The following is an 18,833-nucleotide window of genomic DNA, read 5'->3' as shown; positions in this document are numbered from 1 at the left end:
GAAACTGCTTATTTACAGTAGAATGCCAGCTGATAGTTACAGAAAGCATGCTGGTTTGGCAGCTATCATAGTGGTCATCGATGGAGGGTAGATTGGTTGATACTGGTTTGAAGATCTTGGCGTAATCTAGCGTATGTTCCCACAAGATACTAATTTAATAGAAAGGGGGAAATTGGAACTTTCTAGGGGGGAAATACGGGAAACATTTCACATGACAAAGTTACTAACTTCAGTAGTGGTGGGATGGGGGTTGACATTGCATATCCTCTGAAGTGGTACATGGAAGAAAACACAGCATCTTGTCTGTGGGGTTCCTACCAAGACAGTATGATCTGACAGAATATAAAGTCTGTGTTTTTAATAAACTTCTGAGGACATGAAACATAGAGAAAGCCTCAGGAAATACTCCAGATTGAAGAGATTGAAGTGACGATATAACACGTATTGCTATATGGGCTGCTGCTGCTGCTGCTAAGTCACGTCAGTTGTGTCCGACTCTATGCGACCCCATAGACGGCAGCCCACCAGGCTCCCCCATCCCTGGGATTCTCCAGGCAAGAACACTAGAGTGGGTTGCCATTTCCTTCTTCAATGCATGATAGTGAAAAGTCAAAGTGAAGTCGCTCAGTCGTGTCTGACTCTTAGCAACCCCATGGACTGCAGCCCACCAGGCTCCCTGGGGTTTTCCAGGCAAGAGTACTGGAGTGGGGTGCCATTGCCTTCTCTGCTATATGGGACCCTAGGCCAAAAAAGAAAAGGGAACAATGTCAGGATAGTTGACAAAATTTGAATGGGGCCTGTGGATTGGATGGCATTTTTATCAGTATTAATTTCCCCAGTGTATGGAGATGTGTGTCCTTGTTTTAGAGGAATGCACACTGGGATATTTAGAAGTGATTGGGCATCAAGTCTGTAGGTGTATTATATGGAGAGAAAGAAAAGAAAGGCAGTGATGGAGCAAATGCAGTGAATTGTTAATAGTTGATGTGTCTGGGTGATAGAAGACATTGGTACTAATCTTGAAACTCCCATAAGTTTGAAATGCAAAATTGCTTTTTCAAAGTACATGGGAGGTAGTGTAAGGATGATACTATATATTTAGTAAGTTTGGTAATAATGGAAAGGAGAGCTAGAATATGGTAATTTATAAGAAGATAAATTTTTGAAAACTGGGTCGGGGTAAGGAACTAGAAGAGCAGATATAAGAGGAGATAACTGATGTGCAGTGGTCTTTCTGGAGGATAGATAAGTGAATAAATAGATTAAGAGCAGTTTATGTGGACGGTTTAGAAAGATAATTAGGTTTACAATGAACAGATTCTGCTTTTCAAAGTGAAGTATTTTACATGGTGAAGAGTGTTGGTTGGGGAATGGGACTGAGTTCCCTAGAGATGAATGATAAAACCTGGTAATAGGGAAAGTGTGATGAATAGGGGCCAAAAAGGGTTGCTGATTAGCCTTAGCCATCCAAATAAACAGGAGCTGTGAATTTGCAGTGCTGCAGAATTAGTGTGCTTGTCTTCTTTTCCATAATGGTACTTGGCATCTGGGAGCAGGATGAGAGCAAATGATGATTATGTTGATAAAAGGTTAGTCAGTGGTGGTTTAGATAGACAAGGAGTAAGACAATTCAGCCTGTGTTGAGATGATTGACTCCAACGTTCAGGGTAATTTGTAAGGGAAATGAAATATAGGTCTGATAGATTGGTAAGAAAATCAGTGGCCTCTTCTAGAAAATACATTGAACTAAATTTAAAGTATAAGCAGTTTTTAGCTGCCCAAATAAATGAATTGTTATTCAGATAAATAAAGACTACTAAGGGCTTCCCTGGTGGTTCAGATGGTAAAGAATCCACCTGCAATGTGGGAGATCTGGGTTTGATCCCTGGTTGGGAAGATATCCTGAAGGAGGGCATGGCAACCCATTCCAGTGTCTTTGCCTGGAGAATCCCTATGAACGGAGGAACCTCGTGGGCTACAGTGTGTGGGGTTGCAAAGAGTTGGATACAACTGAGCGACTAAGCAGACAAATAAGGCTACTTTTTCTCTTGAAAACAAAATGACATTATAGTATGCATAACCATATACATGATGTTTTTAACATTTAATTCTGTTTGTTCTGATGACATCAGGAGGTGAAATCTGACTCATAAGCCATGTAGCAGTAGCAAGAGAAATTAGAATTCTCTTTGTTGATTCTGCCAAGGACTCCCAGATTCTCCAAGATACTCTTAAGTTTAATAATCACCTGATTTCTTTTATCTTCATGCCAGAGCAGTAATCGTTGGTTGGTATGTTCAATTGATGCTTCTCTTTTAGCAGGGAAAAATTTACAGGTCTGCTTTTTAACTCTAAGGTTGTATGACCACAATTAACCTTTTTCTGTACTGTTGCCCAAGTGTGTGTGGTTTTCTCCTTGTAGAAGTCAACAATTCTTTGTCATTTACTGTTCCATGTTGTAAAGTACTTTTCTTCATCATTAAATAGTTCATATAGTAGTTAACAGCTAATCTTACAGGTTTCAGTTTAAATAAATGTTTACATATATACTTAAATAGTTTAATTAAGTCCTTTAAAACTTGTCTTCCAGAAACTTGAAAGTTGACTTCAGATTCTGCTTTAGTTTTTACATAGAATATAGATGATTGAAGACCCTGTATCTGAGTTGTTTCGTAAAGCTTTCATGTCAGTAGGTAGGACATTTTTTTGTAGATTTTAAGATGAATTTTAATACCCAAGTGCTCAACAAAGTAGAAAGCCATGTCACAGATCTGTGGAATTTTTCTTGATGAGAATACAAAAGCAAATGTATATACATATTGCTTTTGTATATACGTATTTAATTCCTGGGCTTTAAATATGGAGAATGTCAGCGTTCATTTTTATTTGCGGAGAATGTCAGTGTTCATTTTTACTTATCTGAAATTTGCCTCTCACACTTTTTATTTTGATGAAACTTTGTAGTTTCTAAAAGGGATTCACAAAATAGGGACTTCTTTGGGATAGACTACGAAGGAAAGGGCGGGTAGGTGATTACCTGCTGTGTAAGAGATCCAGTTAAATTCTAGAAGGAAAGATCATTGGTGCCATTTCCATAGTCCGCTTAAAAATATTAAAGAAATAACAGTGATTCCAGAGTAAATGTCTGATTCAGTTTCCTTCCTTTGCCCTAAGCTACAGAGCATGTTGATTGTTTTTAAAGGCACTTGGCTTTATCACTGTGGCTATGGAAAAAGAAAATTTATAGGGTACTTTAAATTCATAAGTTTAAGTTCCACCCTTTATCAAGTCTTTTTACAAGTGATAATCTGCACTGTTGTTTTTTCAGGATAGAGAAAAGTTACTTTTTCAGCTTTCTTGGTATTATCTTTTCATTGACAGGATATCTTGACATGTAAGAGAAAACAGTGTAAATTTGATATAGCTCATTTATTTGGGGATTTATGTAAGCTAAAGCTACATGTTCTTTTTGATATCTTTATACTCAGTACACAGATAATTGATAAACATGTCATTTATCTATATATCTATATATCATGGTAATTATGACAATTTTACATTATTGAAAAGTGAAACTAATGATCCAGTGCTACCTTTTATATTTGCTTGGCATTAACCACTAGCATAATAATTTGATTTAAAAATGAATTCCAAAAAAAGCATCTTCAGTTTTCACCCGCTTATATATTTCTTAACACTTGCGGTTAAAATATTAGAGTAACCATGTCTTGGCAAAACTCTATTAGCCTTTGCCCTGCTTCATTCTGTACTCCAAGGCCAAATTTGCCTGTTACTCCAGGTATTTCCTGACTTCGTACTTTTCCATTCCAGTCCTCGATAAAGAAAAGGACATCTTTTTTGGATGTTAGTTCTAGAAGGTCTTGTAGGTCTTCATAGAACCATTCAACTTCAGTTTCTTCAGCATTACTGGTAGGGTCATAGACTTGGATTACTGCAATATTGAATGGTTTGCCTTGGAAATGAACAGAGATCATTCTGTCGTTTTTGAATGTTGGTACTTTTGATATTGTCCCAGAGGTCTCTGAGACTATCCTCAGTTCTTTTCATTCTTTTTTATTCTGCTCTTCAGAAGTTATTTCCACCATTTTATCTTCCAGCTCACTGGTTTGTTCTTCTGCTTCAGATATTCTGCTATTGATTCCTTCTAGAGTATTTCTAATTTTAGTAATTGTGTTGTTTGTGTGTGTATGTTTATTCTTTAATTCTCCTAGGTCTTTGTTAATTGATTCTTGCATTTTCTTCATTATGTTTTCAAGGTTTTTGATCATTTTTACTATCATTATTCTGAATTCTTTTTTATTTATTTATTTATTTATTTTTTCTGAATTCTTTTTTAGGTAGTTCCTATATCCTCTTCATTTATTTGGACTTCTGTGTTTCTGATTTGTTCCTTCATTTGTGTAGTCTTTCTCTGCCTTTTCATTATTAATTTTTTTTAACTTATTGTGTTTGAGATTTCCTTTTCCCAGGCTTTAAATTGTTTCTTCCTTTTGGTTTCTGCCCTCCTAAGGTTGGTCCTGTGGTTTGTGTAAGCTTGTAGAGGGTGAGATTTGTGCTGAGTTTGTTTTTTGTTTGTTTGCTTGTGTGTTTGTTTTTCCTGTAATGGGCAAGGCTGAGAGAGGTGGTTATCCTGTCTGCTGATGATTAGGTTTGTATTTTTGTTTTGTTTGTTGTTTAGGCGAGTCGTCAGGCACAGGGTGCTACTGGCGATTGAGTGATTCCAGGTGTTGTAACCAGGTGGTTTCCTTTGTGTGAGTTCTAACTAGTTGATAGTCCCTATGGTTAGTTCTCTGGTAGTCTAGGGTCTTGGAATTCAGTGCTCCCACTCCAAAAGCTCAGGGCTTGATCTCAAACCAGATTTTTAGTCCCAACACCGGCAACTTCCCATAAATCTGCTCTGAAATTATATCCTATTCGCTGAGCCTCTGCTGGCTGAAGGCCAGTGCAACATTCCTGTTTTTTTAGGAGTACAGATAACCTTTGCTGTGGCAGAGCACCTAGGAATGGCATGGGAAGGAGTGTCACGTGGACCAAGACCTGACCTTTGCCGGGGCTTTCACAGCAGGCCCTGGGGCCTGGACTCTGCTGGTTCAGAAGTGGCTCATTTTAATACGCTCTGACCTAAAGTTACATCTGGTTTCTGGAAAGGGAACAAAAATAGTGCATTTGAAAATAGCAGCTAAGCCCTCCCTTAATCTCGGCCCAATCCTAACTTTTTTAAAAAGAATATAGTTAACTTAGTTTTATTTGTGTTTGGCCTTTCCATTTCTTCACTGGGTACATTTTGCATCAGGTTCCTATTTTCCATCTTTGTTCTCACATATCAGTTTTTTAAAAAATATTTTCATTTATTTGGCTCTGCCAGGTCTTAATTGTAGCATGCAGGATCTTATAGTTGTGTCATGTGAACTCTTAGTTGTGGTCTGTGGGATCTAGTTCCCTGCTGCTGCTAAGTCACTTCAGTCGTGTTCGACTCTGTGCGACCCCATAGACGGCAGCCCACCAGGCTCTCCCATCCCTGGGATTCTCCAGGCAAGAACACTGGAGTGGGTTGCCATTTCCTTCTCCAATGCATGAAAGGAAAAGTGAAAGTGAAGTCACTCAGTTGTGTCCGACTCTTCACGACCCCATGGACTGCAGCCCACCAGGCTCCTCCGTCCATGTTATTTTTCAGGCGAGGGTACTGGAGTGGGGTGCAATTGCCTTCTTCTCCTGCAATGGGAGTGCAGAGTCTTAGCCACTGGCTACCAGGAAAGTCCCTCTCATATACCAATTCTTAAAGGAGCATTTCCTATGCTATAATACTTAGTACGGTGGTCACCCTTATATGGTATTAGTTTAAAATTAAATATGAGAAATTTCCCATTTGCTAAAGAAGAAAGATAAAATGTGTCTATGTACCAATTTAGACGTGTTTAAAGTTTTTTTTAGTCTTGAAATAATTATAGACTCACACAAAGTTGCAAACATAGTACAGAATCCCATGTAGCCTTTCATGTACCTTCCTTCAGCTGTCCCCACTGGTGACATATTACATAGCTGGAGTACAGTATCAAACTAGGAAATAGACATTGTTGCAGCATTGTTAACAAGGCTACAGATCTCAACATTTGTACACGTGTGTGTGTGCATGCATAGTTCTATTCAAATTTATTCCATGTGTAGGTTCATGTAACTGCCATCACAACCAAGATGCAGAACCGTTCCATCCCCACCAAGTAACTCCCTTGTGCTACTTTTTATATTTGCATGCCCGGCAACTGCCAATCTGCTCTGCATCTCTCTAGTTTTATCATGTTGAGAATATTATGTAAATGAAAGCACATAGTATGTAACTTTTTAAGAGTGGCTTTTTTCATTAAGCATAATACTCTTTAAATACATTTAAGGTATTGCATATCTAGTTGGTACCTTTTTTATTGTGGAGGAGTATTCCATTGTATGGATGGACCAGAGTTTATTTAATCATTATTATTCCATTCTCTCCATTTTGAACTTACATTTGTTAGGTTTTGAAGTGCTGATTTTCTATTGTATCTTCTACACCTAAAGAAACTGATACAATTCAGTGCATTGAAATGAAATTCCAACAGATCAGATTTTACATGTGAGAATTTACATTTCAGAATATTCTCAGCTGTGGATAGTAATCTTTGTAGTATGATTTGGGTTTGCTTTACGTATCTTTGAATCACAGAATGGATGGTATTTTCAATTATGACCCATTATTCTAAAATCTCTACTTGCCATCATAGATTCATCACTTTCCATCTGCTTTTTTCCTATGTACTCATAAACCTATCCTATATTTGTGGGATGATAGCAATTTTTTAACATCAGGTTCTTTGTCCAACCATCATTATTACAATAATATTTTAAATAACTTAAATTTCCATTATTACTATATGGAAATCATACTCCTTATAGAAGTTTTCAGTGAACAAAGAGAAGAAAATTGAAAAATCACCTGAAACCCTGCCACACAGGAATATTTAATATTTTAATATTAAATATTGGGATTCCCTGGTGGCTCAGATGGTAAAGCATCTGCCTTCAATGCAGGAGACCCGGGTTTGATCCCTAGGTCAGGAAGATCCCCTGGAGAAGGAAATGGCAATCCACTCCAGTACTCTTGCCTGGAAAATTCCATGGACGGAGCCTGGTGGGCTACAGTCCATAGGATCGCAAAGAGTCAGACACTACTCAGTGACTTTACTCACTTTTATGTCTTGTCTGCTTAAAATTCTTCATTAACTTCCCTTGCCAGGTTAAATTCATACTCCTTAACAGGCATTTAAAATTCTACCCTCTATGACCTTCCTCAGATAAAACCTTTGCAGCTTAATTTTTGTTTTTAATTTCCCACTTATATTTCATAGTCCCAGCTTTTCCCACTACCTTGCCAATCCTCAGTCCTAGCAGCAGTATCTATGTATTACTGAAAATAAGTGAATACTTCTCTTTCCCCTGGGCATTAGAACTTTGTTTAAAAACCTTGTCAGTTCAGGTTTTTTTATGAAATCATGTTGTCTAATTTTAGCTGAAAGTTCACTGTTGCTTCCAGGATTTTTCCCTTATTGCTTATAAGATTCTACCACATTTTAAAACTTTTCTCACTTTTTTTGGTTCCTTCTTTTGTTTCCCTCTTCTCCACTTTTGGGAAATAACCCTCAGATGTTTGGCTTGGTGCTGAGGTTAGAATCATCAAATTTCTTTGCTGCTTGCTTTACAGTTGCCACGTCCGCCATAACTCTTCCTCCTCCATGAGGCCTCAGAGCCCATGTGTCCTTCCTGCCGAGGCCGACGCCTGTGCCTGTGTTTTCCAACTCTTTGTTTTCTTTCTCCATTTAAGTGACGTTACTTTTGCTTTCATGTCTGTAACTCTTTTAACGTTTTGATTGAAAGACTAATGTTCTATTCTTTGGTTTATTATAGACTTTACTAACATTTGACATAGGCTTCTGTAAAGAATGATCATCTGTTCAAGTACTTCTTTACAGTTTGGTCTTTTTATAAGGAATAGTTTTATCAGTCCTCACGTGCAACTTAAACACATTTATGGTGCTTTTAAGAATATTTTCCTGGTAAATTTGATTTTTCTCCTTGTCTACACTGCTTTTCAAGCAATTATGTGTACTTGTGTTTCTGATGGTCTTCCCTTGTGGTTCAGCTGGTAAAGAATCCACCTGCAACGTGGGAGACCTGGGTTCAATCCCTGTGTTTCTGATAGTCATTTTAAAAGAACTTAGTTGAATTTGTCAGATCATATTTAGTTTCATATTCACATAAAAATAGATGATCACAAATAATGATTCATGAGATAGAAATTGCCTGAGGATGCTTTCAGATTTTGTTTGAAATTCTGCCAGGAGTTCTGGGGATCGGGGATGAGGGTTGGGGACAGTGTACTGCTTTATACCATAGAAGAGGACGGTGAAGAGAGATTTCCCTGAAAGTAAGATGAAAACTTTCTCTCCTGTAATTTAATGGAAGAAAAGAAAGGTTAATTGGGATAGTACACACCAAAGCAAATTGTGTACAGTGTTTTTTTGAGGGGGGGCAATATTGTGGGGGATTTTTTTTTTTTGTATGTGTCAAAATAAAGCAGAATTATAAAATAAGGTTCAGTTCAGTCACTCAGTCATGTCCGACTCTTTGCGACCCCGTGAATCACAGCACGCCAGGCCTCCCTGTCCATCACCAACTCCCGGAGTTCACTGAGACTCACGTCCATCGAGTCAGTGATGCCATCCAGCCATCTCATCCTCTGTCGTTCCCTTCTCCTCCTGCCCCCAATCCCTCCCAGCATCAGAGTCTTTTCCAATAGTGAACTTAATACATTCATAATATAGTGGGACTTTCTGTTCAGTTTTATTTGGTGAAAAGTCACTGGAAACTGACTTTCAGATAATAGGTTGCCCCCTGTCTTTTTCATAAAAGCTCGCATTTTGGTCAAAAAGATGTGTGCATTTTTTTGTTTGTTTTCTGTTTGTTAACATGGAAGATAGAATATAAAGCAGACTTATTCAGATACATAAGAAATAAGGGGATGACATGATTTTATTCTTCGTGTGCATTCTACCTGTGTTGGTATACCTAAAATTTTTTTTTTTTGTTGGGAATGTAGGTCAGAGCCAAATGGTGCCTTAGTTTTTAGAAGCAGATACTTCTCTGTGCCCTTGCTGTTTTAGATTCTCTAAGTACTTTCTAATGTCAGATAAAATTATGTGTGTGTGGATTTTGTAACAAATTAGATTGGAATATTTGTAGAGTTCTAACCTACAGCCTTTGAAATGTTCTAATAAATTTCGAATCTGGGGAATGGATATATGAGGTTAATGGTAATATATTGTACTCTTTGTATATTTAAAACTTTTTAATAGTAAAAACTATGGGGGAAGTAGGGGGAGGTTGGTAAAAGAGTAAACTTTGACCTATAAGATGAATAAGAAAAATTAGAGAAGGAAAAAAGTCTAGAAGTTCTTACTGCTGCTTTGGCTAAGTAAAAGTGAAATGTTTATTTGTAAATATAGATATTCATAGGAAACTGTATTCTTTACATTTCTCTTTGAGCTTATGCTTCTGCAAAGGGCAAACAGGTAGTATATGTATTTTTAATGACATCATGCAGCTAAAATTAACTTTTTTCTTATAACTGATGTTGAGTGACTTTGTAATGTATTTAGCTGAAGATAAATGGTGGGAAACTCATGTGTTACAGATTTTGGCTTTGTAGGAGGAAAAAGCATCAATAAGCTTCCTTTCATTTTTATAGTAATGTAGATAGGATTAGTCACTATTGCATGTTACGTTTGTTTTGCAGTTATAATTTTGTTATTTTAGAAGTTCAGCTTCTTTGACAAGATTCCATATAGAGGCTACCTTGGGTAGTGGATAGGGGCCATAGGTAAATGTTAGTTATTGCTAACATCCTACTTTTCCTGTTAAATGGTGGGCATATACAAGTATTCTTTATAAGTGAATAATTTATAAAATAAAGCACCTTGTGTAGAGGAAAGTTTCTAACACAAGTATATAAAACATTTTAGTACTTAAAGTTATGAATATTGGGAAGTGGCTATAACAGATAGGATTTTTAAAAAATCTGTTAAGTATTTGAACTAAAATTTATAGTTAATTCAATAAATATCCATTTTTATTTTAAGGGTTCTGATGACTGTCTTGTGAAAATCTGGGCAACAGATGATGGGAGATTATTAGCTACTTTGAGAGGGCATGCTGCTGAAATATCAGACATGGCTGTCAACTATGAGAATACCATGATAGCAGCTGGCAGTTGTGATAAAATGATCCGAGTCTGGTGTCTTCGAACCTGTGCGCCTTTGGCTGTTCTTCAGGGCCACAGTGCATCTATAACATCACTACAGGTAATCATTTTAATCCTTGAAAAATCCTCTGTGGTTACAGTTTAAAGTAAATTTTAAGAAGTCACCTTAATAATCCATTGTATAAAGCCATCTAAAATAAAGAAAGGAATATTTCTCTTTTCTCTATAAATACATGGACTTTAAATATGAAGGTAACCATGACATTTGTCAAATTGGAGCATTTAGCCATTATTGTTACTTGCTATTTGTATGTAAAAATAGGTTTATTATTTGGACTATGTTACTCTTCTTATAAAATTGCTTCTTCTTTCTTTTTCAGTTCTCACCATTGTGCAGTGGCTCAAAGAGATATCTGTCTTCTACTGGGGCAGATGGCACTATTTGTTTTTGGCTCTGGGATGCTGGAACCCTTAAAATAAAGTCAGTTGCTCTTTTATTTCTTAGAATAAATATGTTTAACTTAATGGTTGAAATTGCAAAAGTATAAAGTAATCAACAATAGGAATAATTTTATTTTTCTCCTTGAGTAACATTAATCTTGGCTCTTCAGTGACACCTCACTCTTATCCTTTCCTTTTTGTTTTCATGCTTTAAAGAAAGTTATATGTTAACATGTTTATTTCTTTTTTCTCTTATTGTTTTCCCTAGCTCTTGCTTTTTCAGAATATGCCTGTTTTATTACTACTTCTTTTTGTATGCTGCAGTAACTCCTTTTGGTACTTAGAATGTAATCTTCAGAGTTCCTAGTTCTTTAAAAGAATTGCAGTTATTTTTGTTATCGTATCTACAGAATAGATTTTATTGTGGATCTAGGGAAATTTAGGAAAATGGAATCATTAAATTTTCACTAAACTATACCAAGGTAGATAGATGCACCCTTCCTTCTGCCCCATAATAGCATTTTGCACTTATGCTTTTACCTATAATGATATTTTGGTTTATCAAAATAAGTTGTCTGGACAATACTATGTTTGGGTTCAGGACACTGAGGCAAAGAAAGGTTAAATGACTTTCCCACAGTTAAAACAGTATTTAAAAATGGCAAGGCCAGGACTGTAACATTTCCTTGCCCTCTGGTTTTGTGCTATTTCATGCTGCCTCTCAAGTGGATCTAGTGGGATAAGTGCTATATTTACCCCATGGACAAATCTGTGAATGGAGAGGTGATGTTCACCTCCATTTTACAGATGAGGAGACTCAGGTACAGAAATGTTAACTTGCCTGATAATGTCACACTGATAAGTGGCAGAAATCGGAACTGAGCTCAGAGGGTCTGAATCCTAGGCATTATCTTAAAATATTTCCTCAGATGTACATTTAAAAATAAATTATGTGTACCTGCTTATCTGTTTTTTTCCCTTTAAAAATACTAGCATTTGTTTAAAATGACAGTCTATATAATTGCTTACATATTCTGGTTATGGGTTCTAACTAACATGTGCCAAAAATTAATAAAAATGTACCACAGTCTATAAGATATTAATGAAAGCAGTTCTTTTTATTGCCTATGTGATTTCAGATAAATTTACTTAGAGTTAAATTTTTTCTCTAAATAGGTTTCAAGAATGTTTTAGTAACTTTCTCTAAGCTGTATCAGTTACGCTTAGCTATATCAGAGCTAATGAATATTAATAAAACTTGTTAAAATGTCGGTTAACAAAATATTCTGTACATTTTTCCCCTAAATGATCACAAGACTGAAACCATTCTGTGTTCAGTAGCTGTGGATAGTGAGAGTTATGCAGTGCACTCTGATTGAAGGCTCTAATTATTTTTTATATTTTTCTCTCCTAATATTCTGAGAAAAACTAGGTTGAAATATATGTTAAGGGCTTTAAATGTAATCACTGTATTGGAATATTACATATATATTGTATATGTATTGGAACTGGTATGGGTAAAATCCATAATTTAATTTTTCTTCAGTCTGGTTGATTGTAACCATAAGCATATAATGTCAGTACTATTAATATAAACATATAGTCTGTAATATAATTATGTAATTAATGTGAACATAGTTAAGTGTGGCCTGTTGTCTATAGATCACTATTTTAAATGAGCGATATAGTTGCTTGTATATTTGTGACTTTTATTTCATTATATATTTGTGCATTGCTTTTCTACTGTATGAAACTGAGAACCTGTTACATTTGATTAGAAGTGAGTGTAACAACTATGTGTCAGGTAGGACAGTGACTTTGTTTCATGTATAGATTGTTATATAATCAGGAACTCCTATAAAAATCTATATGTAAAGTTTCCACATGATCCTGCTGATCATGACACACAATGATTTTGAACTTGTTTTTAGAAAGGGCGCCATCTGTTGCTTCTTATTTTGTCCTTCTGTAGTTATTTTTTGAGGCAGCTGAGTTCTGGTGGTGTTGATCTCTTTGGGATATTTTTAATTAGTTATTTTTTGTATTACAGTCCGAGACCTGCAAAATTTACAGAGCGCCCTCGACCTGGAGTTCAAATGATCTGTTCATCTTTTAGTGCTGGTAAGATTTTTTTCCTTCCTGACTCTCCACTTAAAAGTTGTATATTTGAAGGCTTCTAGTGGAACACATAAAATTTTGGAATATACCTACTGTTGTAATGGAAATCATATTCTCTTGCACGTACCAGGGGGTGCTCATAAATTAGTTTATAAATATTTGAACTTTGCTAGAGTTTAGCTTACATACTCATTTGGTTGAGTGTTTTACTAATTAAGTTTTTCTTTAAGAAGACAATAAATCTTTTGTAGGAGGAAATAGTTTCAAATTTTACTGTTAAAGAATAAGTCTTTGAATAATTATCTCATTGAAAGAAAAGTATTTTAAATCTTTTGTATTTTCAATGATTTTGGGGGTACTTATAGCCATAAGTAAATAATAGATTGATAAAAAAAGTAAAATAGATTGATAGACATTCGTACATCTTTATTACTTATTTTGCTCAGATTGTTCTTATTTGCTCTTAAAAAAACAGCTGTATAGCAGTGATGAAATTCCAGTTACATTTTGAGTTTATGTAGCAGCATTTTGAATGGATATTAGAATCTTGATAAACAAATTTGATCTGGAGATTTTAAGTGAATTGATGAGAAAATGAAACATGAATTAATGTTCCTGATACTAGTTCTTTCCACAGTTTACCTTTTCTTTTTCTTCATAATTGTGGTTAGCAGTAGTACCAGAGACAAGTGATTGCAAACTGATGACATGAGTCTTATTTTTGCTGTACCAATATCTAAACATCTTTAATTTCTAGCTTCTTGATTTCCACTGCTACTGCCATGTAGACGGTTTTACTTCTAGTATTAATATAAATATAGGCTCTGCATATGCTTCAGGGTACTCTAGATGCAATTTTATATAGCATTGTTTTCAACACTGTGGGAGGGTATTGAGTCTGAGAGAGTAAAACTGCATGTACAAATAGCTGTAATGCCTAGTAAAATGTATGTGCCCCACAACAAAGTCATAATGAGAGTTCAGAGGAGAGGAGGCTTATTGAATTGCAAACCTGGAAGGCCTGTAGTGAAGGAGTTGGGCTTTAAATACTTAGTAGGATTTTAGCAGATGGGAAATAGGGCAGGAGAGGGATTTTAGCAGAATTAAGACATGTTTTCTGATAATATTAACATGATTATGTAATTATTAGTAAAATCATTTGTAGAAGATAGCTTCTATAAATACTGAAAAATTCCAGTCAAAGCTTATGTTAGCAGACTCTTAATTTCAGGTTAGATGTATTATGTTCATTAGGATAAATATGAATAGTTGTAGAATGAAATATTAGTCATTCAGTATATATTATGATAATGTTTATTATGATAATGTTGCTTACATTTCTTATTTAATTTTCAGAGATTTTGAGCTTGTATTTTACTCATAAATGTTTGCTGTTATTCCTCAGGTGGAATGTTTCTGGCCACAGGAAGCACAGATCACATTATTAGGGTTTATTTTTTTGGATCAGGTCAGCCAGAGAAAATATCAGAATTGGAGTTTCATACTGTAAGTATTGTTGAAATGACTTAGATGAGTATGATGTAAATGAGTCTTAACAGTTTATATTCAGGATCCTCTTTTCTGTTCATTTATTTGTATATAGGACAAAGTTGACAGTATCCAGTTTTCCAACACTAGTAACAGGTAAAATAATTTTTTTTGTCAAATTGAATCTAGTTTTCAAATATGAAATAAAGACAGTTCCTATGGTCAAGTTATAATTAGCTTTGTATATTAATTAGCCACCTAGAATAAAGATCTTGACCAGTTATGATGAAAGGTCAATTTTCATCACATTCCTGTTAATGTGTATTTATGGTTTATCTGTAATAATTTATTTGGCCACTTTTTTTTTTTTTTTTTAAATAATAGGGACTTTCATCCACCCTCATATTTTCTACATATCAAGGTGTAAGGAAACTTTAGTAAAGACTGGAAATACATTATAATGTAATATTTGAAGGAGAAGTGTTTATTGATAATAAATGTAGATGATATTGTGTGTGTTTTCTCATATTCTTGTTTTAAATTTAAAATTATATTTACATCTTGAGTAAAACGTTGAGAGGAAAATCAGCATTTTTCTCTTGGAAAGTATCAATTCTCTTTCTAAGGTAGTAAATAGTGGCCTTGAATCACTTTTGAACGTTAGGAGACCTAGCTACATACATTAGAATGTGTGTATGTATATAACATTTTAAAAGCCTCTGGCGTTTCAGAAATTCTTAGATTTGCAGAAAATATCAGGTAGAATAATCTATTATATTAGAAGGCTGTGTAAGGAAAAGTGAAAGGTTTTTTTAGCATTTTTAAAAATATAACTATTGGAAAGTGCGTTTTGGTGAAGCACATGTGATTTTTTTTTTTTTTTTCTTTCTTTGTGGGGTGGGTTCCTTTGCAGGTTTGTAAGTGGCAGTCGGGATGGGACAGCACGTATTTGGCAGTTTAAACGAAGAGAATGGAAGAGTATTTTGCTGGATATGGCTACTAGGCCAGCAGGGTAAGAGATCACATTTGAAATATTACATAGATATATCTAGATCTTTTAAAGTTTTAAAGCTGTTTTATAGGTTAGTGTGAGACTCTATAAAAGCATGTATCATAATCCTATGTTAAACTGATTATTTTTCTGTGATAATTGAAGGCACTTTTGGAGATGAAAATGTTGACTTTTATAAAATGAGTTTTTGCCCTGTATGAATTAATGATATTCTGCAGTTCAGTTTTGTTGACAGTATGATAGTACTATAAGAATAGCTGTACCTTTTACTACTTTTTAAAGAAAACTAGAACATACAGTGTTCCATCTGACGCAGGGGTGATGTAGTATATCCACTGGTTATCTCTAGCCAAGAGAAATTATACTACATGTTGAAATTATCATTTTAGTTTTAATATTTTAACCTTTTTTTTCTATTTGTATTTATGAATAGTAGTCTTGGATGGGGAGCAAAGTATCAGGGCATGACGGCAACAATAAAAGATGGAGAGTGAGCAGCATGGCACAGAGGTCTTAGACCCAGAAAGATATTAAAGTCAGTCATACTTACTCAAGCTCATCTGTTACTAAGTATCATAGCAACACTGCAATCCTGATTTTGCTGACTCCATACAGTGATTTTTTGCCATTGTTTTTTGTTGGTTCAAATTATTCTTAAATACTGTGTTAGGTAATAGTTATCCATATTAACGAATGTAAACTAAGAAAATACATTTAGGTTTTGTCATGCTGATATTTTAATAAATAATATCATTGTAAACAAATACTGCTTCCATCACTTTCAGCCAAAACCTTCAAGGAATAGAAGATAAAATCACAAAAATGAAAGTAACTATGGTAGCATGGGATCGACATGACAATACAGTTATAACTGCAGTTAATAACATGACTTTGAAAGTTTGGAATTCTTACACCGGTCAACTAATTCATGTCCTGATGGTGAGAAAAAAGACTTAATTTTTATTTGGTATAAACTGAAGCTGGTTGTAAAATAGAATACTTTTGTTAAATCTCTTACTTGCTGGCTAACAGGTCTTTTTGGGAGAATGGAAATAATTTTAAAATGCAGGTAAACACGTTTAGCTTGGAAATGTAGATCTAGCTATTTTTTTTAATATTCAGGGCTGGATCAGTAAATAGTATTCCCAGGTTTCACTCGATGATAGCAAATCCCTGGACAGTGATTTTAGCTCAGCTTTTTTATTATACATTTGATAAATTTGAAGATTTTTACCACTTACAGAAATGTCATATTGGTGTTTGTTTGAATTTTTTTTTATCTTTTAATATTTATAATTCTTTGACATTTATAAAATATTTCAGGGTCATGAAGATGAGGTATTTGTTCTTGAGCCACACCCATTTGATCCAAGAGTTCTCTTTTCTGCTGGTCATGATGGAAATGTGATAGTGTGGGATCTGGCAAGAGGAGTCAAAATTCGATCTTATTTTAATATGGTAATTATCAGTCTCTTCATTTGATAGCTGTTAAAGATTTTGGGAGTTGTTAATACAGGTCCCCTGCATATCACAAAGGAAATCCATTTAAGAATTGGGGCAGACATTTTCACCTTAAGTTTCAAAAAAGTTATTTATTCCATACTTTTATTAAATGCTAAATTTAAAATAAAATTGCTTATATTACAATACCTGTTTATTGTGATATAACTAGTTTAGTTTTTGAAATAGTTTTAATAGTGAAACTTGGAAAAACTAACAAGTATGAAATGACAATATAGATAAGAAAAATGTTTCAAAAACCATGTAAAGAAATTATAAATAAATACTGTGTCATTGTATTTTATCAGCAGTCCTCCAGTACAACAGAATTTGATTCAGATATATCAATTTTAAATTAAAGCCAGAGAAACAGGTCTTCTTGCCTTTTATCAATATGGTATGAAGGCAATGGCACCCCACTCCAGTACTCTTGCCTGGAAAATCCCATGGACGGAGGAGCCTGGTAGGCTGCAATCCAAGATGTCGCTAAGGGTCGGATACGACTGAGCGACTTCACTTTCACTTTTCACTTTCATGCATTAGAGAAGGAAATGGCAGCCCACTCCAGTGTTCTTGCCTAGAGAATCCCAGGGACGGGGGAGCCTGGTGGGCTGCCATCTATGGGGTCGCACAGAGTAGGACACGACTGAAGCGACTTAGCAGCAGCAGCAGCAGATATTTCTTTGGGTTAAGCCCTTTTACCCTCTACATTTTGTTTCTTTCTTTTTTTTTTTAAATTGTTTCTTGTTTTATTTTATAAAATAGCTTTAACTTTTTTTTTTTCCTGTTATTCTTTTTATTTTATTTTATTTTATTTTTAAACTTTACATAATTGTATTAGTTTTGCCAAATATCATTAAAAAGAATACATTTGAATCAGTTCTAATGAGGTGGATGAAACTGGAGCCTATTATACAGAGTGAAGTAAGCCAGAAGGAAAAACACCAATACAGTATACTAATACATTTTGTTTCTTAAATGGATATTTGACGTTTTCTGCTGAGTATTTAAGTTGCAGTGGTTTAATAATATAAAATGTAATGTGCAGTATTTCACACCTCTAACTACTCTATAAAGGCAGAAATGCCCCTCAGATGCTGACTTTGTGTACCTAGACATTTTTTTTTGGTCCCTTACCATATATTAGGGATGCCTTTGAGCAAAGCAAACAAAAAGGCAGGCATATGCCTACTATTTTAATATGATTAAATTAAAAAATCAATCATAAAACCCTCTAGTAATAAATCATAAAGCAATAGCATTAATATGTGTATAACCAGAATTATTTTGCAAAAAAACTATTTGACAAAACCAGTCATTTGTAAAATATAATGGCTTGTGAAATTTTTCATAAAAGTGACACTCTACTTGATTGATAATCATTGTAAAGTTACTTCTGTGTAATAAGCAGAATAGGAAAGAAATTTTTATCTGAAGAAATTAATTGTAGCTGTTGTCAATATGCCTTAGTCTTCATAAGGTAAGATATAAGATTGGTCAGATTCTTTCCTAAAAGTGTTAATTATTTAGATTACAAATGTTAGTGATAGATGGATTTCCTTTGTGATTATGTATATAGAGGAGAATTTTTTAAAAAGTAAATCCTTAATTATGCGCGTGAAGAATTTTTTCTTCTCTCCTTCTCTGTCCTTCTGTTTCTGATTTGCTCCTTTTTGGAACATCTCTGTCAAATAAGGAAGTCCTGTCTCAGTTTGCCTTTATATCTTCAAATGAACACAAATTGTGGGCTACACATGTTAGTTTCATATTTTCAAAGATCTCTGATGTATTAGTAGAGTGTGGAGGGAAAGGTTTCTCTCATACTTGAATATTACTCTCACCTTTCAGTTATGAAGGTGAATTTTTCCTCATGAGGTAAGTTGATCACAATAATACTCCACCTTGTCCATAGATCAAGAATTACAGCTTCTTAAGTTTGAAGTGACTTGCTCTTAGACCATTAAA

The 18,833-nt window shown here is 34.7% G+C and overlaps 1 protein-coding gene across 8 annotated transcripts in view; it reads left to right on the top strand.

Moving 5' to 3' along the window:
- PHIP (PHIP subunit of CUL4-Ring ligase complex) overlaps positions 1 to 18,833 on the top strand; it is a 128,533-nt gene that overhangs the window by 42,988 nt on the left and 66,712 nt on the right. For all 8 annotated transcript variants that reach the window (XM_086316896.1, XM_086316893.1, XM_086316895.1 and 5 more), the window contains 8 exons: positions 10,188 to 10,409; positions 10,690 to 10,790; positions 12,801 to 12,871; positions 14,274 to 14,374; positions 14,472 to 14,512; positions 15,270 to 15,368; positions 16,154 to 16,307; positions 16,692 to 16,826. In XM_086316896.1, coding sequence (XP_086173022.1) covers positions 10,188 to 10,409; positions 10,690 to 10,790; positions 12,801 to 12,871; positions 14,274 to 14,374; positions 14,472 to 14,512; positions 15,270 to 15,368; positions 16,154 to 16,307; positions 16,692 to 16,826 — 924 coding nt within the window. The remainder of the gene's footprint in view (positions 1 to 10,187; positions 10,410 to 10,689; positions 10,791 to 12,800; positions 12,872 to 14,273; positions 14,375 to 14,471; positions 14,513 to 15,269; positions 15,369 to 16,153; positions 16,308 to 16,691; positions 16,827 to 18,833) is intronic.

The sequence above is a fragment of the Bos grunniens genome, chromosome 9 (assembly GCF_055505025.1).
Source record: "Bos grunniens cultivar Pamir isolate PY7600 chromosome 9, Bosgru_T2T1.0, whole genome shotgun sequence".
NCBI classification, from domain to species: Eukaryota; Metazoa; Chordata; class Mammalia; order Artiodactyla; family Bovidae; genus Bos; species Bos grunniens.
This window is presented reverse-complemented; position numbering and strand designations above follow the sequence as displayed.